General features: G+C 37.6%; 5 protein-coding genes across 9 annotated transcripts; 3 read left to right on the top strand and 2 right to left on the bottom strand.

Moving 5' to 3' along the window:
* The first annotated feature begins 52 nt into the window (after window positions 1–52).
* Window positions 53–4263, top strand: LOC129579788 (uncharacterized). Of its 2 annotated transcripts, XM_055469972.1 has the most exons (6): window positions 53–453; window positions 570–715; window positions 787–860; window positions 921–3043; window positions 3117–3795; window positions 3889–4263. In XM_055469972.1, the coding sequence occupies exons 4-6, from the start codon at window positions 2718–2720 to the stop codon at window positions 4165–4167; spliced, it is 1284 nt and encodes a 427-aa protein (XP_055325947.1). In that variant the 5' UTR covers window positions 53–453; window positions 570–715; window positions 787–860; window positions 921–2717; the 3' UTR covers window positions 4168–4263. The 2 variants fall into 2 exon arrangements, with proteins under 2 accessions (XP_055325947.1, XP_055325939.1); XM_055469964.1 differs by lacking the exons at window positions 3117–3795; window positions 3889–4263 and having other exon boundaries at window positions 921–2646.
* LOC129579781 (probable glutamine--tRNA ligase) lies at window positions 4259–7091 on the bottom strand. The gene is made up of 3 exons (XM_055469953.1): window positions 6954–7091; window positions 6709–6768; window positions 4259–6643 (listed from the first exon to the last, which is right to left on the bottom strand). Exons 2-3 carry the CDS (start codon window positions 6753–6755, stop codon window positions 4351–4353), a joined length of 2340 nt encoding a protein of 779 aa, XP_055325928.1. The 5' UTR covers window positions 6756–6768; window positions 6954–7091; the 3' UTR covers window positions 4259–4350.
* Window positions 7092–7097: 6 nt separating this feature from the next.
* On the top strand, window positions 7098–24235 carry LOC129579803 (28S ribosomal protein S9, mitochondrial). Its single transcript, XM_055469983.1, has 9 exons — window positions 7098–7324; window positions 7439–7669; window positions 7744–7917; window positions 7983–8068; window positions 8135–8379; window positions 8449–8496; window positions 8598–8665; window positions 23769–23931; window positions 24037–24235. The coding sequence occupies exons 1-9, from the start codon at window positions 7232–7234 to the stop codon at window positions 24126–24128; spliced, it is 1200 nt and encodes a 399-aa protein (XP_055325958.1). The 5' UTR covers window positions 7098–7231; the 3' UTR covers window positions 24129–24235.
* On the bottom strand, window positions 8922–10298 carry LOC129579813 (uncharacterized). Its single transcript, XM_055469994.1, has 3 exons — window positions 10170–10298; window positions 9233–10079; window positions 8922–9162 (listed from the first exon to the last, which is right to left on the bottom strand). The coding sequence occupies exons 1-3, from the start codon at window positions 10266–10268 to the stop codon at window positions 9065–9067; spliced, it is 1044 nt and encodes a 347-aa protein (XP_055325969.1). The 5' UTR covers window positions 10269–10298; the 3' UTR covers window positions 8922–9064.
* On the top strand, window positions 15151–22040 carry LOC129579751 (transient receptor potential channel pyrexia). 4 transcript variants are annotated; one of them, XM_055469934.1, is made up of 4 exons: window positions 15151–15659; window positions 17110–17507; window positions 18110–20031; window positions 20180–22040. In XM_055469934.1, the coding sequence occupies exons 2-4, from the start codon at window positions 17401–17403 to the stop codon at window positions 21358–21360; spliced, it is 3210 nt and encodes a 1069-aa protein (XP_055325909.1). In that variant the 5' UTR covers window positions 15151–15659; window positions 17110–17400; the 3' UTR covers window positions 21361–22040. The 4 variants fall into 4 exon arrangements, with proteins under 4 accessions (XP_055325909.1, XP_055325897.1, XP_055325903.1 ...); XM_055469922.1 differs by having other exon boundaries at window positions 15510–15659; window positions 17079–17507; XM_055469928.1 differs by having other exon boundaries at window positions 15512–15645; window positions 17079–17507.
* Window positions 24236–24546: the final 311 nt, after the last annotated feature.

Raw genomic sequence — 24546 nt, 5'->3', positions numbered from 1 at the left:
AATCGCACCATCTGAAACGAGATATGGTTAATCTTCATGCCGCCAAATTCGCACCCAATGAGGAATTATGGTATTCTTGTAACGCGTATTGTATGAAAGTGTACACCGTTTGTGCACACACTGTGTACATTTTCATTACAAAATTGTTACAGATATTGTACACATTCCTCATTGGGCATTGCAAACGTGTCACTTTCAACGACGCGCTACGTTTGTGATTCATTGCTACTTATAATTCGGTTGCATGCATAATACACCGAACGGAACGCTTGTATTGTTTTCTATATTGCATTTTTTCAATTAGAAATTGTTTTTAGTCGATTGTTATGTTTTTTTTTGTATAAATCATTGTGTGAATTTGAATAAAACGGTGGACATTTTTCTTGTACGATAAACAACGAGAAAATGTTGGTACACCGAATTGCGCCGAGAAATTGAACCATTAATGAAAACGTAAGTCTCGTTGTTCGAGTATGACTTCCATATTCGACTGTATTAGCAAAATATTTGGAGTACAGAATTGATTACAGAATGATTAATCAATTGAAATGGAATATTTTTCAACGCAGTGTTTGGCAATCCGTTGGATTCGTGAAGAACGGCTATCGGTGCACATCAATCTAACCTCAAAGTTTGTGGAATTTGTAGATCAAATTGGCCCATTCAACTTGTTGCCCATTCGAAGCCGCTTCACCTGATTTCGGAGCATAAACAGGTTTGTGCCAAGAAAATGAGTTAATTCACATCAGCAAATCTAATTCGTCAATCGCTTTTTTCTTGAAATAGGTTATGTGCATCCATTGAAACGCTGGTCAACTGGAGAATATCACAGTCTCCGTGACGAAAATCACTTTTCAGAGGTAATTTAAATGAAAATTTGACTGTGCATGGTGAAAATCTTATGATATTCTGTTCCACAGCTAGCCGAATTCCGATCGAAAACTTAAAATGTCAGACGTTGGACCGCCACCGGCCAAACGGACACGCCCAAGCAATGCGGCTGATACAGAGATATATGGATCGAATGTAACGGTATCGGCACGGCAAACGAGATATATGCTGAGAAGCTTCAAAAAGGAACAAATGAATGAAAATATCGTATTGCCAGAGCCAAAACGAAAGCGAAAACCTCGAATCGAAAAATTGATGGAACTCAGTGCAGATTGTTTGTTGACAATTTTCATGGAAATGGATCCGAAAACGTTGAGCAATTTTGCTGACACCTGCGATCGATTACGCAACCTGGCAAAATATCATTTTCGATTGAAATACAGTCAGTGCTTTGATTTTGAATCGTTTGGCAATACTGGACGAGTTGCAACCGATCGCTTAGAAGAAGCGGAACAGTTTTTACGCATTTTTGGCGATCAAATTGTAACGTTGGAAATGAGCACTGCAGTTTTCATCCCATTTCTCGGTATTTCAAACGGGTTGTTGCAGCTGATCAAACAGTATTGCTATCATCTGAAATCATTGGAGTTGCGGGAATTCGATATAACCAACGATTCAGCGGATATCATCAGACCATTGTTTAATTGTGTTGAGAATTTGACACTCTTCGATTGCCTGATCGTCGATTGCAACCCAGGTCCAATGGAAAATCTCAAACGTTTAGTACTGGATGGTAGCATTTGCGAATTGTGGAGTGATGTCTTATGGAAGAATTTCCCAAAGCTGGAAGATGTGACATTTATACAAGTTGCATATTTGAGTAACGACTCAATCGTTCAATTTCTCAAAATGAATCCATCATTAAAACGTCTATCGTTTACTGAATGTTATAATATAACATCTACGATATTCAAAGCAGTCAGCAAATTGGAATATCTTCAAGAATTCGAATACACGAATGGAGGATTTAATACAGCACATGCTATGCAAAACGACTTATTGCATTTGTCATCGTTGCAAAATTTAAAGGTTCTAAAATTAGATTTGTATAATGTCATTTCACCGTGCCGTCTTATCGAGAAATTAATCACAAATGGCGTGGCTATTGAGCATCTGCGGCTTATGAATGGAGTCGGAGATGATACAATATTCGAAAAAATTGCCCAAATCAACACATTGAAGGTGCTGCGACTAACTGATATCGATGAATTGAATGAAAATCACATTTTGAGCTTTGCCAAAAATCTAAAGCAACTCGAAACATTGGATATCAAGGGACGGACAATATTCACTCGGTATGGAATAACCGAGATTGTTCGCAAAGCAAACCGGTTAACACACCTGATAATCGACTTGCCGGAGTTCATTTTGACTCTTCCGATCTATTTGGATCTACTTGATATCATCCAAAAACGTGAACAAATCATCAAGCTTGAGCTCACAGTTTTCGGCAAAAATGAACAGATAATAGTCCCCGACGAGGTTACAAAGGGAGATAATGAAAAATGGATCAGTGTAAAGAAGATGCCAAGCTTTTACATCATAGATGATGCCGACTTTATATAAAAAAGAAGATACGAAAAGCAAACTTTCCAAACACATCCAAAAAGTCGAACTGATTTGAAATTGAGAAATTTAAAATAGAAATGTTAAAAGAAAAATTTCAAAAAACTATATATAGAAAGAGAGCGCTGTTATTTATGAATATAAGAATTGAATTGAACAAAAGTATATAAATTTATTGAAAAAGAAAAATTTAATTGTGCTACAATTCGTTTCTAGTCATATTTGAAATTACGGCAAATAAGAAAACTGACAGCATTCCAATGGAAAGTGCGTTCGTCTGTTGCATGCAATCCATTGAACGCACCCCAAATACCGGACGCATCACACTGACATTTCTACTTTTGGCATTCGTTTGTTATACCTCAAAAGTATTGGTTATATTTTGCGCACTTTTGTCATTCTTTGCATCCTTATTTCCTTATTTTAACTCAAAATTTTACTCATCAAATTTCAAAATGCCCATTCAAAGCGCTCCCGTGAATCTTTCAACGGCTGTGAAAGAGAAGTATATTGAGGATTTGACAAAATACACAAAACCACAGCTAATCGAAATGCGAGACCGCCAAGAGAAATTGCTATCGAACAAGTAAGTTTCTTTCTATTGCTTGAACACTTTATTTTATATTTCGAAGACCTGACCATTGGTTCTAAATCAAAAGCTACCGGACAAAGCTACCGGACAAAGGTGAGCGAATACAAAAGTTGTATGAAAAAATTGTGCAAGAAATCAATGCGCGCAACGAGATTGATCAAGCGGCTGCACTTTTCTCCGAGCTAAACATTGTCGAAAAGGGCGTAAAAACGCTAACTCATATGGAATGGAATGGTGGAAAGGTGCGTGGTGATCAAATTCTGGTAGCAGCCGATACAATGGATAGCGATGATGATGATGAAAATGCCGAAGTTGATCCATTGAAAATAATTGCACAAAGTCGGGAAACAAAATTGGTCAAAGTGACAAAACCACCGAAAAGTCTCATCACAGAAGCCGATCTGGAGGATATCAAAATGCTAAATGCGGAAAATAAAAAGAACAATTCGCTAAATGGTGAAAATTCACCAAACACCAGTACGAAATCGGATGGAAATGATGCAAACAAATCCAATGGTGCTATTGAACTGGAGCCACATGCCATCAATATGATGAAGAAAGATGTGGCCTTTGTCAAAGATGCAAAAATCAAGCAAAAATTTCTACCGTTTCGAACCACCAAAAGTGATGTGCACAGCGTTGAGAAGGAAAAACAACGGATGCATGGTGAACATTGGGAGGTGACAGCAGCTACGCCACCAAATTTACGAAACAACGCCGTCAAATTGATTTCATTGCAAGAATCAGTAAGTCAATTTCGATTTCAATCGAAATGTTTTAAATCATTTCACAATAACTGACCACTATTTTTGCCTACTCTTATTTTCCGAACTCAATAGATCGAAATGGAAAAGCAACACCAGGAAAAGTTACGCGAGCAAATGGAAAAGCAAGCTGAAGAACGGCTCGAAACGCGTCAAAAGATTATCGCTGAAAATATTTCGTTGTTACCATCGGGCAGTGCACTCGTCGACCCGAACTCATTCTTCCAATCGTACCGCAAGCGCGACACACACTTCGATGAAAATGGGGAATCTGAAGATGAGCCATTTAGCGATAATAGTGACGATGGTGAAGAGCCCGATACACACGGAATTTCGATTGTTATCAACGAATAATAAAGAAGCAGCCCAATTCAATACTTTTAAGAAACCATGTGATCTTTCTCTCTTCAAGCTAAAATTAAGAATAATAAAGCAAAGTACCGAATAAAATTGAATATTTTTATTTGATTCATTAGAAAAAAAATTTGTATTCAACTGGCATATCAATTAAATGAGAGTTCTGTTTCGATGCAAAAATCATTTACCGGCATCTTCTTTCAACGTAACAGTCCGATTGAAAACGGCACGTGAATTTATGGTTTCAGGATCAACGCTGAAGAAGCCAATTCGCTCGAATTGAAATCGATCGTAGACTTTTAAATTGTCCAACAGTGATGCATCCGTATACGAAGTGACGATCTTCAATGAATTCGGGTTGCAATCGGACAGGTATCCGTTGGGTACCTCATTCGTATCTTCTGGATTTTTATGCAAAAATAGTTGCTCGTACAGACGTACTTCGATCTCTTTTGGTTGCGACACCCATTGAATGAATGCCCTTGGTTTGGCCGCTTTCTCTGAGCTCTCACAAGTGCAAATCAATTCTTGAACTTGGCCTTCAGCATCCTTCTTCAATTCGGTCACACGAATTACGTAACCAGCATGACGCAAACCGACTGCTTGTTCTGATGACAAACGATGATAGCCCTTTTCTGGGTTCTCCTTGAAATCGGTTCGTTCGATGTAAATTACCTTGTCGAAAGTGACTTGGTGTGTGCCTTTGCTTGCATCGTTCGGGAAGTTTGGAACGGTGATGGATTGTGGTTTGTTGAATGGGAAATTGGTGAGTGTCACTTTAAGTGGCTCCAACACGACCAAACGACGCGGTGCCGTTGTGTTTAAGTAGTTGCGAACGGTAGCTTCAATCATTGATGGATCGATTGTACCTTGGGCCCCTGTAACACCTACCAGCGCGCAGAAATTATTGATTGCCTCAGCTGGGAAGCCTCTTCTTCGTAATGCGGTCAGTGTGAACAAACGTGGATCATCCCAATCGTTGACAATTTTGTCTGTAATCAATTTAGCAATTTTACGTTTGGAAACCACCGTGTAGTTTACATTCAATCGACCGTATTCCCATTGGACGGGGCAGTAGATATCGAGAGCGTTGCACAACCAATAGTATGACGATCGACGTGATTGGAACTCCTTGGTGCACAACGAATGCGTGATATTTTCAATGCTGTCGCAAAGACAATGCGTGAAGTCGTACGTGGGATAAATGCACCAATCGTTACCAGTACGATGATGTGGAATAAATTTGATACGATATGCGACTGGATCCATTTTGCCCTCTTCCAGCGTGATCTTCATGCGAAGCGTGGCAAGTCCCTCGTCGATTTTACCATTTTTCATATCTTCAAAGAGTTGTAAATTCTCTTCAATCGGACGGTCACGCCATTGGGATGGTTTCGGATTAATAAATCCCTTCATTTCATCAGCGGTTTGATGACAAACATACGCGAAGCCTTTTTTGATCAAAACGATAGCCCATTCGTAGAGTTGCTGAAAATAGTCCGACGAATGAGTGATTTTGTCGGGTTTGTAGCCTAGCCATTCGACCATATCTTTGATGGCAACGAAGAATTTCTCTTCCTCCTTTTCGGGATTCGTGTCATCGTAACGCAAGTAGCAAGTTCCATTGTGAGCTTGAGCATATCCAAAGTTGATGTTAATCGCTTTGGCGTGACCAATGTGCAAAATACCGTTTGGCTCCGGTGGAAAACGTGTACGCACGCGTCCGCCCGTTATTTTAAGATGCTCTTTCAGCAAACGCTCCGTGTTTGGTGTCACAACATAACCATCAGTTTTGTAATTTTCACCCGGAACATGGAAATGTACCTTGGTTTTCATCAGTTCAGCAATTGAACCAGCACCATCGCTGACTTTCGACGTGTCTTCACCCTTGGTTTGCTTATCGGTTTTGGCGCCGGCATTCTCCGCTGGTTTCTTTTCTTTTTGTTTCTTTGGCGGTGGTGCCAAATCAGCGGCCGTTTTCTCGCCCAACAAGTCGAAAATTTGCACATCCACCTCATTTTTCACTTGTTTCCCATCGGCCCACGGCAAATGCTCACGAACCTCTTGCATTATTTTGAACACATTGAAGCGATACCGTTGTTCCAAAAGGGAGTCCTTGTTCCGTGCAATCGACGCTTCAACATGACGCTCGATTTCCTCGGGTGTGACAACGATTCCAACGCCACAATGTTTTTCAAGTTCAGCCGTATTGATTTCGCTTGCTTGCAAACCATTTTTCAATACGTAATCAAGTGCCGCATCAACTCGAACGGTGGTATCCAATTTTAGCGATACAACGTATTTCACGAGTAATGGCAAGTGATGAATGATTTGTGCCTTAATTTTTGAGGCCAGATGATATAACAGCATTCCGGCACCTTCGGGTATTGGTGCATCTTTGCATTCATTCAATGCCGCCGACAGATTCTTTGTAACATTTGCATTTTTAAGCGTTTCTTTTGCCTTCGTTTCACTGTACGGTGAAAAAAATGTAATTCAGTTTATGTTCATAAAATTCACTGATTTATTATTGATTACCTCATGCCGAGTGCAACAAATTGTTCGATAAGATTCCCTTCGCCCATCTTTTTTTCTGACCTACATGAAACAAAGAAAGCTTATTATTATTCATAAATTGCATCACTTTCACTCAAAATTTCAACAATAAATGAAAATGTGATCCAATTCAAAGAAATTCACCACAAATTTATCGATTTTATGTGAATTATGTACGCGAAAAATTATATTCCGGCGAGATAAGATATTAAGAGGATAAAACTTACCTATATCTATACTGCAGACACGAAAATAGTTGCGAGAAAAAGTGCGAGTTGGTAAACGCGTGTACATTCACATTCCGAACTCAATCGAACTATCGCCAGTATTTGCATGTGTCAAAATTGCGGTACACACATTCCAGTCAGTCGCACATCTGTCACATTTGACAGTTCACTGTCATATCGTTCACATGAAGGTAATCGCATGAGTTCTCTCATCGGTGGACGATTGTTCTTTGAAGAGACTGTGTATCGTCCACGTAATAATAAAATTGGAAATTAAAATGTCGTTGATTGGAAATAGCTTCTTGCGAGGTGTTTTATGTAGAAAACTTTATCCCAGCTTGCGATTCCAAGTGAATACCGCCCAAATCAAAGTGAGTTTCTCTTATAATATGCATACATAAACAAACCTAACCTGTAAATTTGACTATGTGATTTCTTATTGCGGTCAAATTTTAAATACTCTACCAATTAAATTACAATTGTAGCCACAAAAAGCCGGTTATGCAACCACAGTTGTGACATCAAAGGATGTTGTTCCAAGTGCAGATGGTAAAACGAAAGAAAAATTGAACAATGCAGCAAAGATTTTCTTGGAACGAGCTCGTGAATACGATGAAATGATTCAAGAGGCTGGCGCAGAATACCGCATCGGTATGCGCCATTTGGCCAATATGATGGGCACCGATCCGGAAACGTTCACTCAAGCCGATGCAGACGTAAGTGAAGTCAAAATACATGCGAAAATGCCAAAAATCGGTTTAATTTCAAAATCTTCATTTCCATTCTGTAGGCAGCCATTGAGTACTTGTTTCCATCAGGTTTGAACGACAGAAAGGCTCGACCATTCATGAAACCACCCGAAGAAGTGTTCCCACCACGTAAGAGGATCCAGTTCGATAGAACTGGCCGACCATTTCACTATATGTTTTTCACTTGTTTCCCCCATTTCTATGACTTGTGCCATGTAAGTATACCGAAGAAAGATATCGGATGATGAACAAAGTGACAAATTTTTGCTGTATTTTATAGGAAGCCATTGATCATATGAAAAAACTGGATAAAATCGAAGACAAAGATGTTCGACAGAATAAAGAACCAAATGAAGGACTTAAGTTGTAAGCCATCCTATGATTATATTTTCATATGTAAATTATAACGGCTTTTAATTGCATTTCTCCTAGAACTTTGGATGATTCACAATGGTTAACAAAAGAGAATCTACAAAATAAAATCATTGAAGATATCTCCGATAAACATTACGAGAATTTTGTTGCGATGATGGATCGACTGTTGGCACACCCATATTCGTATCAATGCAAAGATTTCATTCTGAAATATCGGCAAACGTTGCACAATCAATCGAAGGAACGTGAGGTCATTGAACCGAAAATCGGCGAAGATGGACGCCAATATGTTACGTCATACGGTAATTCAGGATAATTGCATCTTTTTTCTTCCCAAATGAGTTGGATTTAAAACGAATGTCTCGTTACAGAGTGCCGATTCAAAACATGCAGAGCTGATGTCACCGTCATTTCACCTGGTGAGTTTGCTAGAAGAAAAGAAAAATTGAACATAATAGAATGAGAAATTGCTCTCGATTGGATTTTTTAATTGAAATTTTATTTTGATTTGCAATTTAAGGTACTGGTCAAATCGAAATCAATGGCAAAGACATAAATTATTTTCAGGCTGCTGCACCAAAAGAAACGGTAAGTTCCAGGTAACAATTACAATTATTAAATGAAATATATCCGAGCCGGGTATATGTTTAGGGTTGAATGTGGTATTACGTTTGACCATAGACACAATCATTTTTTCCGTCGAAAATGAGTGAAATTCGGGCGTAGTCCAATTGTGCATGAAATGAATGGAAAGAAAATAGAATGAAATCAATGCTCTATTTTTTTTCAATTGAAAACCAAGTCATTTCATTTGTACTTACGTACGCAACCAAATGTACGTACTCCCGTGAACAATAGAAGGCTGCTCACTCAGGCCCGCAAATTAATCAAGGCCAGTTGGCTAACAAATCGTTAGTACAAGTATTGTTTTTAAAATGTATTCTTAAGTGATATGGAGTTGGTGCTACTGCTAGTGGTTGCTGCAATCTATTCATCATCCTCATCTTCGGAGATGTTCTGTTCGTTGTGCTGTACCGGTCTCGATAGATTCGGGTGAATGCGGTATCCGAACACCTCGCAACGACCTAAAACAGAAATCACACACAAAAATGTGCAATCAAAATAATTAGAATCATTTCGATTTCATCATTTTACCTTTGTATAGAATGCACTTTGCAGCCACTACGTCACGATGCCAATTGGTTACGTTCTGATCTATGTGTGACGCATACCACTCCAAGTCACCAGCTTGATTTGAATGACATTTATAGTATTTGCAAAGTTTTGACCCCAAACGTGTTTTAGCTGGTCGAGTCGGATTGGCTGCGTTACGTGGCTGATTGTTGTTCACATTCTGTTGCATTCGTTCGTCCTTCTCCTCTTTGTGTGCTTTCTTCAGTTTTCGGCTACTTAATGTGGTCACGATTTTGTTTGGCAATATTTGACCATCATACCCATTCAGCCAGAACTGTCGGCAAACTTTGAACCGATTTCGTTTGGTTCGTGGATCGAAACGTCCAAAGCATTTTGCGCATGTCTGCAATGTGAAGTACTCATCGACGAAACGAACGGTGCAATTGTTCAATTTCTTGAAGCTGGCCAACAATTTTCTTATGCCGGGGCATCGCAATCGTCTTTTGATTTCAATCGGTGAGTTCGGTGCCATTTGTGCTGTGCCCAAGTAAATCATTGATGGCTTTTTGTTCGTTAACGATGCGGCAATTTTGTCGCTGGCTCGAGTTGACTTCACGTATTTGTCGAAACTGAGGCGAGCGTACTTGCGCGTTCCAAACACAGCAATTCCCAGTGCCATCATAGTCAACGGATGACAAATGTAGCTCTTCCATGCATCCTTTGACTTTGGCGAGGGTACCACTGGATATGACCGAAGGTCGCGTTGTAGTTGCCCCTTGAATGTCCTCTGCCATCGTTCTTCTTTCTGCCTACGTTTTGATCGTTTCGCCCTCGAATGATACGTTTGACCAGCAATCGTGATGTTTTCCTGAAATGAAAAAGCAATGAAATGCCACAGCAATTAGTAATTTGTACATTAGTTTATCTGAAAATGAATACTCATTTACAATTGCCTTACCTCATCACCAGTTGCAACGGTGCGACGAACGGTTGCGTTCCATGTTCGAACGCCAAGGTCGATTGCAAGCTCATATACGAATCGTCCTTCACGGTACATATCCTGAATTGTCTTCAAATCCTTCGCATCCAGCGTACGGTTCGATTTGATGTACATGAGTGAACAGGCCCGTAGCCAGGATTGATTGTATGGGGCGGCATGACCAATTTTTGGGGTGGCGCGTAATTTTCAATTTTTCAATAGAAAATTTTTGATATTTAATATCCTGAAACTTAATTTTCCCTTGATTTATTGTAAAATTTTCTTCAACTGTCGTCGATTTCAGCTTTCTTGGACTAGCGGCAAATCATTTTCAACCATAAATTCAGTTGCTTTAGTTTCAAATTCGTTGAAACTTTTTTATTTTGTAACTTTTTTATGTCCTCGATGACCAAATCAATCAGTGGGATTGCTCTGACGTAGATCATTTCTCGCGACTGATGCAATTTATTGGCTGGCTCCAATAAATCTAACACTCTTTTCAAGAATAAGAGCATGGGAATGAATTTTGGTTTTTGAATGAATATATGTAAACAATAAATGTCGCAGACGATAAATATTCGTTATAAACAAAAGCATATAGAGAATGATTTTATAGGTCTCAATATCAAGTCATTATAGAAGATGGAATAAAACAAAATTCAGAAGTCGTTCGGCAATTCGTTTGGAAGTGTATCGTTCGGCTGTTTTCTTGTGTTGACTAATACTATTGAAGAACGTAATGTAACTCATTCTAATTTCAATTCCATAAATTATACCCGCTCCGCCACCCCACGCACCCTTCTGGCTACGGGCCTGTGAGTGAAACGGAAACGCTATCAGTAATAATCGAGAAATCGAATTTCAATTTTTCTGCCGCCGATTTTGTTGATTTTCTTCATGTTGAACACGTGTTTCCAACACTGTGCCGGATTTCTCTTGTAAGTTTCTTCGCTGATGCACACTTTTCCGCCACGTTTTCCTATCGCATGATTCAAAACGCCTAAATTACGAGCAATTTGAAAGAAAAGCGTGCAATCGATGCGAATGTGCTTGAGATTGAAGTCATGAACGGGAATTGCGATGAAATTCTTTACTTTTGGCGGTCGTGGCACAAGTGGCATCTTGTTTGTGAGAGGATCACTCTTTTATTTGGCCATTCGCTGTTCAGCATGCCCTACGTTGTGTGGAAATAGCTGATGTTTCGCTGAATTTTGAACCACATGCGCAGCGATGCAAACCAGTCTTCGGTAACGAAATCTTTCAAGTTGTGGTTTGCTGGGCCATCGATTCGTACCACTTCGCTCAGCAAAAACTGCACTTTCCGATATCGGTCCGCATTGCCGTGAGTCCAATCGCGCTGATTGACGAGAAATTTTGTTGTGTTCTTCACGTCAGTTTCGTCGAAAATGCCGACATTTGCTGGTTTTCGGTATCGCAACCGGCCGTGATCAAACTCAAAGCATCGCATACGCAAAAAGGCTCGCATTCGTGTAACATACCAGATACGTGCATTGTTTTTCACATTCGTTTCATACCCCTGGTATAGGTGGATGAACGCATTATTCATTATGTGAGTGCAAAAACATCTTCAAATTTTGCTTTTATAGCCCCAAACAGGGCTCCGAATATTCAAAAAGTTGAGATTTTTGCTCAAAATACAAAAACGCGGCACCCAATTTTTGATTGGCTCTTTCATGCGTCTATGTTTATATAAAGTTAAAACTATAGCTTCATTTAGTTAGCTTATGATCAAAGCAAATTGGCGCACCATCATTTTGGGTCGTCCGATATCATATCTTGGAATATTCTGAATATTTCTTCAGAAACCACCATTTTTGACCAATTTGGAGGTTTATCGACAAAATTACTCGTATAACTGTGTCTGTATCCAATTTCTCTATGTATCAAGTTTTTTTTTCGATGGTTCAGGGATATAGTAAACTAATTCTGATGTTTATTGGATGCCTCTATCCATTTTGTCTTTGAAATGCCAGTGTTAAATCAACACAAAAATTCCACAAGTTTTTGAAAAATTCGAAAGTGACTTGCATCAAACAGCTGTAACTCGGTAACAAATGGTCAGATTGTAATGAAATTTTGAGAGGATTCCTAAAAAAGATTGTACTTTTTAGAAATGGTATGGATTTTGTGATAGAATACACAATTCTGTGTCATCCTACGGACTTATTGACCGATGTGTTATTTTAACGCTAAAAATGACTGCTCAGTTTTGACGCTGTAATCTATAATGCTTAATTTAACGCAATTGATGTGTTTGCTCCCGCATTCCATTGGTTCACTTAAGACTTGTTGTTGTTATTGTTGTGATGATCACAATATGTGTGATCTCAACACACTCGTTCCACATTACTTTAAAACGTGACCGACCGTTGTGTTCTGGTCAAATATTTGGCTACATAAATATTATCAGCATCACATTGCCACCATCTGCCAGGCGCGTGAATCTCTGTGTAATGTGATAAAGTGTTTTATGACCTTGTCAATAAAATTTCAGCGATGCTATGTAAAAGTTGCAAATTAGATAAATATCATTTAAACTTACAAGTAAATCGAACACGTGTGCGCTTGCTATTTTGTTGGTGTTATCAGTTCCACGTTTTTTTTCTCTCGATTTTGTATCGTAAAAGATTCACAAGTTCCTTCATTAATATCATTATGAATAATTACTATATTGAAGTCTTCCCAATCATAATGTCAATATGTGATTGATGCCAACGATTAATATACCGTTGACATCTCATTTGCCTAATATTTTGGCAGTGCCAATGATTCGGCGATTTTTTGTGTACAAAAATAAGTTCAACTTTACACGTGATTTACATTATTTGTTGCGCTATGATCCCATAAAATGATTGACATTCGTTTTGGTAGACAGTACGAAAGATTCATCTATATTTGGCGCAATCAAACTGTCAACTCATGGCAATAATTCGCAATATTACATACATATTCACACGGGTGATCGCGATGATGTCATTTTTTGTGTGAATTCCCCACAATGTATGCAGCACCGGTTGATATTTTGCACAAAGAGAGAGAGAGAGAGAGAGAGAGAGAGAGAGAGAAAGAGTGACTGAATAATGCACTCGATTAATTATACCGCCGTACAAATTGAACTTATTAAATGTGCTGCAAAAGCGACACGAGAGACAATTTTCTTATCTTCGCATCTTCGATAAGTTGAAGTGATTTCCGTGGAATTCATTGAGTAAAATTGTGTTTGTCGATGCTGTTTATTATCATTTCCAGAGATGATATCGCTGTTATCTAGAGCCATTCTCGTAGAGTGCATGCGTCCTTGTTTATCATCAAACGCGATATGTGCCGTCGATCACACGTAGCTGTTGGAACAAAAAAAAAAACCATAAATCCACTGGCCCAGATACGTGCGCAATTCATCCAACACGCACAAACATTGCATTTAATCCATCGTTCGATGATCTTTCGTGTTTGCTCATTTACTCAAAGATTTATATTTTTAGAGGCGACAGAAACGAGAAAAAAAACCGCTTTGCCAAATGCAAGCAAATATTATGATGATTAACACGCATGCAAAATGGTAAATTGTCATTATATTTGTTGTCTCTCTATTTACAAAAACTTTATTGGTGTCACACACCGGCAAATCGCGTTCCTCATGAATTACTAATTGAAAATAAGAGAGTTACTGCTACAAGCTGTGTACACAGCAATAGAAGAGCACGCGCCACATGCAAATCACATTCCAAATAGTTAGGAACTGTTTTGTTTTGACACGAACGATTTCGCTTGTTCATTAATTACCGGTCAATTCATGTTGTTTCACCGTTGACATCTATATTATCAATGCTGGATTGCAATTTTTTGCGAAAAAAAAGTTTGATCTAATTTTTCCACACATTGATTTAGGTTAAAAAAAATTGATGAAAAAAACAAGATGACTGATTATCTTTACAGAAAAAGAAAAGACTGTTTCAATTCAAATATAATCATGTGATCGGGAATTGCGTACGAAATATAATCTTTAATCTATTTAATAAGAAATGTTCCAGGAATTTGTTTGTAAATCTACAATGTGCAAGTCACTTTATTGTCACCCTTTTCAGATGAAAAAAAGCACTCGATTTTTAGTATTACTAGGCCTAGTCAATGAAGTTCACTTTTACTATTACTTCATTTTCATCAGTAAGTTCAATCACAGAATACTGGAAATACAACAACAAAAAAAACGATTTTAGACAATTCAAAAATAAAATCATTGCTAAAAGTGGCGGTGATTAATGGGCGCGCATCAATTTGGTGAATTTCCAAGAAATCGTATTCGGTTCTCATTGACTTGTTGTGCTAGCTACAATTACGCATCAAAAAATAACGAACAAACGGTTTATCTCATGAATGTGACTAAAGTAAACAATTTCCATGGAATGATTTTTTTTAAACAATTCAATTGGTTACACAGGAGCGGCAATAGAACAATTATCATTATTGTATGTACAATCACCGTTCAAACAATGAACGCTTGTCAGAGTGTTGGAAAATCGCTGCTGACTCCATGGACTCTGTCTGATGTATCACAGTCCAGAGGGCGAGAGAGGAAGGAAGATTGATAGACATAGACAGAGAGAAGAGAAAGAGAGAAAGAAGAAGAACAATATATCACTGTGCGCACCAGAACATGCAAACAGCATAATCTGAATAATAAAGTGTGCGGCGATAACATCGGGTGTGAATTAACAACAATAATGAGACAAAGCGAAAGATTTGTATGTAGCCAAATTGAAACTAAATATCTCCACCTACGATCGTTTTATCTTGTTTCTCATTCTGGCATCTGATGCTTTGATTTTAATTTTTTTTCTCGACTGTATTCTCTTGAATGGTTTCAATGGAAGTGTGTATGTGTGACGCTTTTTTGTGGCTCTTCATACGAAGCTTTCTATCGCGATTCCAACTCCAGTGAAGCGTGTAATTTTTTGGTGTCCCTTGTTGCCTGTTTTTTTCCCTCTCATTTCGAATACGGAACCATATAGACGAACATATAGAGAAAAAACGAACACAGATTTCAAATAGAAATATGTGTTTTAATTCTCTTCACACATACACTTGATCAGCATCACAGTAATCGCAAGACATCAATGCGATCACTGATCACAATACAAACAAAGTCAGAGAAGAGAGTACTGTGTCTGTTTCTCGTCGCAATTCGTTATTAAACGTTATCTTCTACCGTTGGTTTTTTCTTTCTCATTTCGCACAATCGTATCCATCTCGCGAGCGCGGGAATGGTATTCTTGTTCGTTTCTTTCGATCATTTGCGATTTTTCGCTTAATTTAACTGTAATTTAAGTCAGTTGATCTTTAACCGTTGCACAGCTTAGATCGGTATTTCTTTATATCTCGTGATTCGGATTAGAGTTGAAAAATCGTTTTTTATAGTGATCTTTTTCGATAAAGTGTTAGTCGTTATCGGTAATTAATTAAATTATTTTAGTTGAATGTTCTGTGAAAATAATTTTTTTTCCTCTCAATTCGAAACTGATGCTTAGCTCACGTTAAACTTCGTAAATCTGTCTACGTTGTTATCATTTGTCGTCGTGAATTTCCATTTTTGATAACAATTTTTAGTGTTTAATTAAACCATAAATTCGGCCGCTTTTAATCCGTTCAAAAAATCATTTGAAGCAACAACAGTCGCATATTCAAAGCCTTTTATTGCATATTGCGAAGCAACAACTCTTCCCTTTTTTCGCTAAACGAAAATTTGTGTGTTTTTTTTTTCTTCTGCTTGATTGTGTTGAGTCTTGTGTCGGATTTGAGTTTGCCTGAAGCAATTTTGCAATAAAGCCACTGACGTTGCCATTTCAATTGAATTCATTTCAGAAAATTGTGAGTTATGGGGCTCATAAATGAACATTCCAAGACTGTTGTCGCTTTGATTGTGTGTGCTGCAGCACACACCAAATAAAACTCGGCACACTATCGCCACACAACAAACTCAAAACATTCTAATTTATTCGCCAAGATTTCTTTTCATCACATTTCCCTCTCACTCCGTCGATTGCGATGGCTCTATGCACATATCGAGGCTGAATCTGATTGATGATGACTTCATTTCAAATCATTTTCAATGGCCAATTTTAAACGGTGGACATTTTTTCGACTCGCAGAGAAACTAATTCTTCGAATCGAAGAGAAATTAAATGAGATAAATGAAGATTCAAAGAAGACGTTGAAGGTTGTATACACCGTTTGATAAGATTATTCGATTTTCAGACGATTTCAAATGCAATTGGCACTTCAAGTGATTTTAATATGGTTTTATATCATGTTCTCTGTTATCGATCTTCAATTTCTCTGAATTTTTCGTATGATAAGTACGGTTTACGGTATACTATAATTTGAATTTAAGATTTACGAAATATCCGACGCCATTTATACATTGATTCTCCAGTTGATTTAATCTGATTACAGATGTCTGAAGAAACAGAACATTTATTTCTCAATCTCATCGATAGTTCTACATAATTTGCGGAATAATCAACATTTCCACTTAATTCAGTGTTAATGGTCTTATGATATAACTCAACTAGTAACTAATGGTCGGCTAGCACGGTTTCTTCCTGAAATGCATCTACCGTTATTTGGCCGAAAATGTGTAATCAGAAATCACCATCAAAAAAGGCTAATGAACTTCTATACCAGACAATTTTGACGGCACACCCACTGAGTTCACATTTAGCTTCATCAAAATGTAATAAAAAAGAGACAAATAGTCGTGATAAGTAGAAAAAAACTCGTGCTGTACAAGCTTCAGTTTCGAATTGAAAAAAAAGTGGTCGACTCATCAGATTGACAAAATTACAATGTGAATTTTTGTGTCGTTTATAGGAAGTAATGCGTTGTATAATAAATATTTCAGTGCTTTAAATCTAATAAACATTGCTAATCAGCTACAAAACAGTCATATTATAGTGAATGGCAAACAGAATGCTACCTAAGAGTGTCACTGTGCATGTGAACTTGAAATAAATAGAAAAACAACCGAAATCGGAAGCAAAAAAAAAACTATGCAAAAAATGTGCGACCAACAAAAAAACGATTCGCAGTTATTATTGTGAAAAAAGGGAGGAAGAAGAAAAACATCCAAACCAACACAGAAATAAAAAAAAAAACAAGTGATCACTGAGAAACAAATTGAATAAATTACGCAATGGAAAATTTGGGATATCGCGAAGGAACGTCCAAATTGTCGAAACATCGACGCATGTCTCGAGCGGCGAGTCTGGCCGTTGATGCCGAAGGAATTCCATTATCAAGGTAAGACAATAATCGATCGAAAGTCCATAACACTCATATCAGCACATTTCGGTTTGCCTTGCACCCATATTTTGACGGCGGAGCGTGTGGCAGTGTGTCAGTTGCATTTCGTGTATAGTTCAGTCATACTTCGCCACTAGACGGCTTTAGTAGTACATTTTTGCGGATAAATTATAAGTTTTATTGAAATCATTCAAACAGAGTGTGCTTATCTCGTTCACTGAATTAGACATTCATTTCGAATTGTTTACTCCGAACAAAGTCCATATGATTTAATTTAATTTGTTTTTTTTTAAGAAACACTACGACTGATTTGCAACATGTTAATTTTTTGCGTGATAAAAAGTGATTCGTGTTATAGATTTTAACGCACTACAAAACGTGGTCAATTAAATTTTAATTAATCTCTCTTCCAAATTTTTCTTCGAAATCACAATTCACACATAAGCCACACAATTCGAAACTAGCCGAAATTCACGTTTGAAAAATTAAAATGGTACAAATATATTTAAAAAAAAAACATATTTTTTGTTGATATCAAACCCAAAATTAAGCGTTAATTGAGTGGAAAGAAAATTGATGATGATTTGTATTTTGCACAGATTCAAGCCGACTCAGTCGAATATGGTCCGTTGGCGAACGAACAACGTGGATGCCATGCTTGAAGAACAGTATCCATCGTCGGGCAATTTTGAATATATGGAGTGTGGTCCATCGCCACCGGCTGAATCAGCGCCCAGCATGTACGACAGTTTCGAAGAACCCAGCTCGGAGTTGAGCGTACAAATATGCAGCGATACGATTCGTGTGAATTTAATCGAACAAATGAAAATGGTCGGCGGTAGAACGAGAATACTTGAAGACATCGAATCATTCGATTCAAATACCGAAACATGGAAGATTACGGCAAACAATATTCAATTGTATATGGAAGGAGCGACCAAAGGTGAAAAGAATATCGCGTTCTTGTGGTCGACGTTTTTGAAGCGAGCCGATTTACTGGACGGTTTACTGCGAGCCGGTGCCGATTTGCATTTTTGCGATCCAAATGGCATCACTGGATTACATCTGGCTGCGTTCAGTGGATGCGTTGAATCAGTGAAATTTTTAATTGATCTTGGTGTTGATGTGCAAAGTCAGCCAAAGTGCTATTCACCGCTGCATTGTGCCGCATTTGGTAATTCAGTTGCTACGGCCGAATTGCTGATACGAAATGGTGCTTCGATCACAACAAATACAAACAAAGCCAATTGTGAGGAATCGCTGTTGCAGTGCGCCGTTCGGGCAAATGCAATCGAATGTGTGCAATTGTTCATCAATGAAGGTGCTGACGTGAATTCACTCAAAGCTAACGGAACGAATGCAATTCATTTAGCCGCCGATTTGGGTTTGCACGAATGCCTGCGAATATTGTTGGATAGTGAAGGTGCCGATCCGAACATAAGGATTTGTATACGTGAAAAAGAATCGACAGCTCTGCATTTGGCATCGGACGAAGGAAATGTGCACTGTGTTAAATTATTGCTTGCCAAAGGTGCTGATGCATCGTTGAAAAATCATCGCGGTTTTACGGCACTGCATTTGGCTTGCCGCACCTCGAGTTTGGAATGTGTCAAGGAATTATTGGAAAATGGAAACGCCGATCCAAATGCAGAAGATTTTGATCAACGGATTCCCTTGCATGCTGCAGTCAGCAAGTGCGAATCGGCATTTAGTATTTTGGAATTGCTAATTGCCAAAGGGGCCAATGTCAATCACAAAGATGTATACGGGTTTACGGCATTGCATTTGGCCGCACTCGACGGTTTGGCTCAATGCGTTGAGATGCTGATTTTTTATGGTGCGGATGTGACGACAAAATCGAAGAAAGGAACTACTGCATTGAATGTTATCACGCGAAAAACACCGACGTCACTAGCAATGATAACACAAAAATTGGATGCCGCAATCACGCTACACCAATCCCAAGAGAATGCAACACGAGAAGTCGAACTCGAGCTGGACTTTCGACAGTTGCTACAGCATTGCCATCCAAGAGAAATCAGCTATTTAAATACGTTCGTCGATGAGGGCCAAAAAGAATTTCTTGAGCACCCCCTTTGTTCTGCATTTTTGTACATCAAATGGGGAAAAATTCGAAAATATTATATCGGCCGATTGGTGTTTTGCTTCTGTACCGTTCTTTTCCTTACGCTGTATGTTTTGACTGCACTCGCACACACCTGCTACAATGGCAGCAAGCTCATGAATGAGACGATTAAAGACCAGGAACTCTGTCAAAAGCAGTCAATTTTGGGCGATTTACTCCGAACAAATCCATTTGTGATTGAGATGCAATGGTGGGTGCTCGTTGTCATCATTATATTTGAAATATTTCGCAAACTCTACGGTTTAACGGGATATACGTCGGTGCGTAGGTACGTTTCACAAGTGGAAAATATCATCGAGTGGTTCGTCATAGTAAGCGTGTTTCTTACATCCTACATTTACAACAATCGAACAGATATCTGGCAAAATCACATAGGTAACGATGAGCTGTTATCAATTTTCTTAGCAAAAAAAATTTAGAAAAAACATTTAAAATCAATTTTTATCATATTATCGGATTTTATCCTTTCGAATAAATCTCGCATTTTCTTGGAATTTAATGTATGTTTATTTAAAATTTACAGCGGCCTTTGCCGTGCTTTTAGGTTGGACAAATTTAATGCTGATGATCGGTCAGCTGCCGATATTTGGTGTGTACGTAGCCATGTATACGAAAGTACAGGGTGAATTTGCTAAGCTATTCATGGCTTATTCCTGTATGCTGGTGGGATTTACAATAAGCTTTTGTGTTATCTTTCCGTCATCGCCAGTGTTTGCGAATCCCTTGATGGGGTTCATTACCGTGCTTGTTATGATGATTGGTGAACAAGATTTGAGCCTACTAACAAATGATCCGGATGGCAAAGATCCGCCCGTTTTGCTGGAGATTAGTGCTCAAATTACATTCGTGCTATTTTTGTTGTTCGTGACGGTGATTCTAATGAATTTACTGGTCGGAATTGCTGTGCACGACATTCAAGCGCTGAAAAAAACGGCTGAACTCTCAAAATTGGTGCGACAAACCAAACTTATATCGTACATTGAATCGGCTCTATTTAATCGCTATTTACCCACATGGCTGCGAAAGTTGCTACATTACACTGCATTGGTGTCACCGCAAGCGTATCGCGTGGTATTGTGTGTAAAGCCGCTGAATCCGGGTGAAAAACGTTTGCCCAAGGACATTTTGATGTCAGCCTACGAAGTTGGCAAGCAACGGAAATTTTTCGATACAACATATATATCGAATCCAAACACTTATTCACCGCACTACGCACAAAAATACAAAATGATGAGTGACAGTACAAATTTTTATGATCGCATCAATGAATCGGACTATGGTTTTGATACGGAGAGTGTGGGAACGTTGTCCAATAAAATCGATGACAATGCGGAAAAAATTGAGGCGCTCACCAAAGAAATATCCGAATTGAAAATGGTTCTACAGCAAAATCATCAAGTCATTGATCAACTGCTAACCGTCATCACAAATCAACATAAAAATAGCCTGAATCGAAGTCTTTCGCATTCGCCACAAAATTCAAATACAAACCACATTAATAATAATATCAGCACATCAAATAATCGGCCACTCAACAGCATTTGTCACAATAATATCGGTAATAGAATTCAATCGGGCAATGGCAACGGTAATAGCAACAACAACAGCAGCAACAGTACCAACAGCAACAACAGCAATGGCAACAGTGAACATGCTAAAAACAATCTGAATAAGAGCAACGCCAACCAAACAAAAAAAGATTGATCGAATTCAACAATGTTTATATTTTCAATGGAAAATTACTACGTATCACATATACATATGAATCGTGAATGTGCCCTTAGTTTACTTATTTAAATTTATAGAATTACAATTCCATAAAAAGTGTGAAAAAAGTGATAAATATGTAGATGAAGGAACAATGGCAATTGCCCCAACAATTAAACCATATTCATTGACATAAACGAAAACTATAAAATAAAACTTCAAACATTAAGATAACCATATTAGAGAAGTAAACAAACCAAAATTTGAATGGTTCCTTTTATTCTGAGTTTGAGAGATGCATTGCAACAAAATTTTATACCGTATTTACGTGACCTAATGATAGTACACTGAATAACAATGAATACTATTGAAATAGAACTGTGCCAAGAATATGAAGTCGTCGACATTTCTTCGTCGGCGTGAAAAATGAGGAAAACAATTAAATAAAATGAAATTGTGATATTTTTCAAGCTTAAACAAGTGTCAAAGTAATTTATACATATACGTTATATTACTGTATGATTTTTGTTGAACTTTGGCTATATAGTAGCATTTCGGCTATTTTTACAAAAAAAAATTAATAACAATACAATTAAGTGAGTTCGCAGTTAAGTTCTCTTATGATTAAGTCAATTATCAACTATGAATAAATATAATTATTTAATAAGCAGAAAAAATGATAACTTTTACTTTTTTGTCGGTTGTAAAATTGTTCAGATTTTTATAGAAAATAAAGTGCTTGCTGTCGATTGGGTAGTTAAATTTATGCAGAGGTAAAACACTTTGTTCAATGAATTCCTTTTTAATTGAGTAAAACAATTGAAGAAAGAAAAATGTTCTCAATTAAATCAAATTAGCGCTTTTTGTCTTTGAAGACGAGATCAGGCCAAAGATTTCCACTTATTTGACCTTTCATTAAATCCACTTTGGAAATCATCCACAGCAATAATGTACCCCATAGCATTTGGCTAGTTTTCAGTTTGATATGTGAATATGCCAGAGTCGGCCAAAAGACCAAATGACATAACCCGTTTGATGTGATCATTGTCTGACTTACAGTTTCCGATTTGTCGTTTTTATTTCGATTCATGTATGAAAATCCCGCTTTAAATTCAATAAATCAAATAGTTCAAACGGTCAACTGTGTCGATCAGACAATTAGATTGTGTACCCGAGCCGATTGTGTTTCGGTTTTGTATTTTGATAAATACACACAAACACATCGAACCGAGCGAAACAATTGCATTAATGCCATAAAATTCCCATGGACAACGGTTTGTTTGTGAATCCATTGTTTCGTGCGAATTCAATAGAGAAAGAGAGATGCTTATTTGACCAGAACGGTGTGATAATTACGTATCAAACAGATGTCATTCACGTGCCTTGCCACTGCACAGCCAACCACTTTTATCAATTAGAAAAAATCATTTTGATGAAATAATTAAATGAGATTTATTCGCTTCCAGTTTGATGTCAATACAAATGATAGATGTTTCCCATGTACACACATTGTAGCCATTCCGATAAATTATTCGAAGTGTTTGAATTAAGTTTTGCTTGAATTAATTTTTCTTCCGTTCCATTCGTTTGGTTCTTCGTGCGAACACATCTTCATATTTCGAGTTATGACGCACATTTCAATTTAAATAAATCGCAAGAAATGCGACTCAATACAAATTCTTTATACTGCTCAAATCCGCATGCTTACCGCTCAAGAAAGAAAAAAAGAACTGTATATAATTGAATTCAATTACAGTTCATTGGAAACACCAGCTGAGATAAAGGAGGAAAAAAATATAAAGAGACGGGCAGTACGACGAAATATCCAGTCGAATAAGTTTACAGAAATGTATCGACAGTTTTTTCTTGGGGATCTTTTTGAAATAGCTTGGCATTGCCATTCTAAACATTATTAATGAATAGAATTATTGGGATTGTTGTTGAAATCAAGAGAGGGAGCAGAATCGCTTATTTCGTTCAAAATGGATTATTTGGGCTTATTCACACTAATAAAGTAAAATCACAGATGATTTTAAACTTTTACCTAATGAAAATCTGATATCAGATTGCGAGAGATAGAGAGAGAACAGCTAAATTCAAGGCGAAGATATAAACTTATTTACAACATGGCTGAAGACTCGATTATTACTCACGATCGTCGTGTGATTCTTTCTCTATTTTTATACATGTCGTTAATTTGATAATTGAGATCAATTTTCAACAATTGTTCCACCGACAAACGTTGATTCATATTATGGTTTTATACCAACGTTTGCTACATACATAGACGATTGAATTCGAATCACATGTGTTTTTTTTGTTGTAATCGATTTCAGTGAATCAATAAAGATGTCGCTTTTTCCTATATAATCGCTAAATTTAAACATTTGTATTCATCTGATTAGGTTTTGTTCCCGCTTCATTTCACGAATATGCTTGACAAAGTGGACATTGTGGCAAACGCAGTTGATGGTGGATACATGGGACAAGCGGGAGCTATACGCTATGGTATTGCACTTGGACTTCGAAGCTTTGTCGATGAAGCAACAATTGAAGACATGCGCGTTGGTAAGTTATCCAGATATTGCACATATTTTTTTCTCATACGAATTTCCAGATCTGTTGCTGAATTTTCAAATGAAATTTGAATTGAATTTTCATTTTTCTCTTTAGCTGGACTGCTGAAATGGGATCCACGAAGAAGAGAACGTAAGAAGCCAGGTCAAGAAGGTGCTCGACGCAAATTCACATGGAAGAAACGTTAAATTTATTATTATTTTAGAATTCGATTTATTTACAATAATTGTACAGATGCTCTTCACTTGGTCTGTCGTTTTAAATGAAGTAAAATAAAATGCAAAATGAATTAAAATATTTTTTTATTCTCTAACATTCCGGATAAAGCGAGGACCAGGGCCATAAACGGGAAAAAATCATATTTATTCTTATTTATCTGAGTCAATTAACCCTCTTTTCCAAACATGTCTTTTCCTGTAAGATCTGTAAGATTGGATACTCTGAAATAACTTTTCTCTTCCACTTTTCTAACGTTCTATCGATCGATTCCATAAAGTTTCTACAAGGATTTAAAGTCAATAAAAATTTTATATAGCCGTGCAATAGTACAACTGGATAAAATACATGTGGCCACATCGGAGTGTGCATTAGTTGATTAATTTTTAA

The sequence above is a fragment of the Sitodiplosis mosellana genome, unplaced genomic scaffold (assembly GCF_009176505.1).
Source record: "Sitodiplosis mosellana isolate CC-2019 unplaced genomic scaffold, AAFC_SMos_1.0 Smas_scaffold_1, whole genome shotgun sequence".
Taxonomy (NCBI): Eukaryota; Metazoa; Arthropoda; class Insecta; order Diptera; family Cecidomyiidae; genus Sitodiplosis; species Sitodiplosis mosellana.
This window is presented reverse-complemented; position numbering and strand designations above follow the sequence as displayed.

What these genes read in the sequence shown, in the direction of transcription:
- LOC129579751 (XM_055469934.1), top strand. Translation starts at nt 17,401, where the DNA reads ATGGAAAATTTGGGATATCGCGAAGGAACGTCCAAATTGTCGAAACAT. An exon ending in GAAGGAATTCCATTATCAAG is followed by an intron (nt 17,508 to 18,109) that starts GTAAGACAATAA and finishes TATTTTGCACAG; the next exon opens with ATTCAAGCCGACTCAGTCGA. An exon ending in TATCTGGCAAAATCACATAG is followed by an intron (nt 20,032 to 20,179) that starts GTAACGATGAGC and finishes TAAAATTTACAG; the next exon opens with CGGCCTTTGCCGTGCTTTTA.
- LOC129579788 (XM_055469964.1), top strand. Translation starts at nt 949, where the DNA reads ATGTCAGACGTTGGACCGCCACCGGCCAAACGGACACGCCCAAGCAAT.
- LOC129579813 (XM_055469994.1), bottom strand. Translation starts at nt 10,268, where the DNA reads ATGTACCGTGAAGGACGATTCGTATATGAGCTTGCAATCGACCTTGGC. An exon ending in CCGTTGCAACTGGTGATGAG is followed by an intron (nt 10,080 to 10,169) that starts GTAAGGCAATTG and finishes TTTTCATTTCAG; the next exon opens with GAAAACATCACGATTGCTGG. An exon ending in AAAGTGCATTCTATACAAAG is followed by an intron (nt 9,163 to 9,232) that starts GTAAAATGATGA and finishes TTTCTGTTTTAG; the next exon opens with GTCGTTGCGAGGTGTTCGGA.
- LOC129579803 (XM_055469983.1), top strand. Translation starts at nt 7,232, where the DNA reads ATGTCGTTGATTGGAAATAGCTTCTTGCGAGGTGTTTTATGTAGAAAA. An exon ending in TGAATACCGCCCAAATCAAA is followed by an intron (nt 7,325 to 7,438) that starts GTGAGTTTCTCT and finishes TTACAATTGTAG; the next exon opens with CCACAAAAAGCCGGTTATGC. An exon ending in CCAAATGAAGGACTTAAGTT is followed by an intron (nt 8,069 to 8,134) that starts GTAAGCCATCCT and finishes CATTTCTCCTAG; the next exon opens with AACTTTGGATGATTCACAAT.
- LOC129579781 (XM_055469953.1), bottom strand. Translation starts at nt 6,755, where the DNA reads ATGGGCGAAGGGAATCTTATCGAACAATTTGTTGCACTCGGCATGAG. An exon ending in TTTGTTGCACTCGGCATGAG is followed by an intron (nt 6,644 to 6,708) that starts GTAATCAATAAT and finishes TTCACCGTACAG; the next exon opens with TGAAACGAAGGCAAAAGAAA.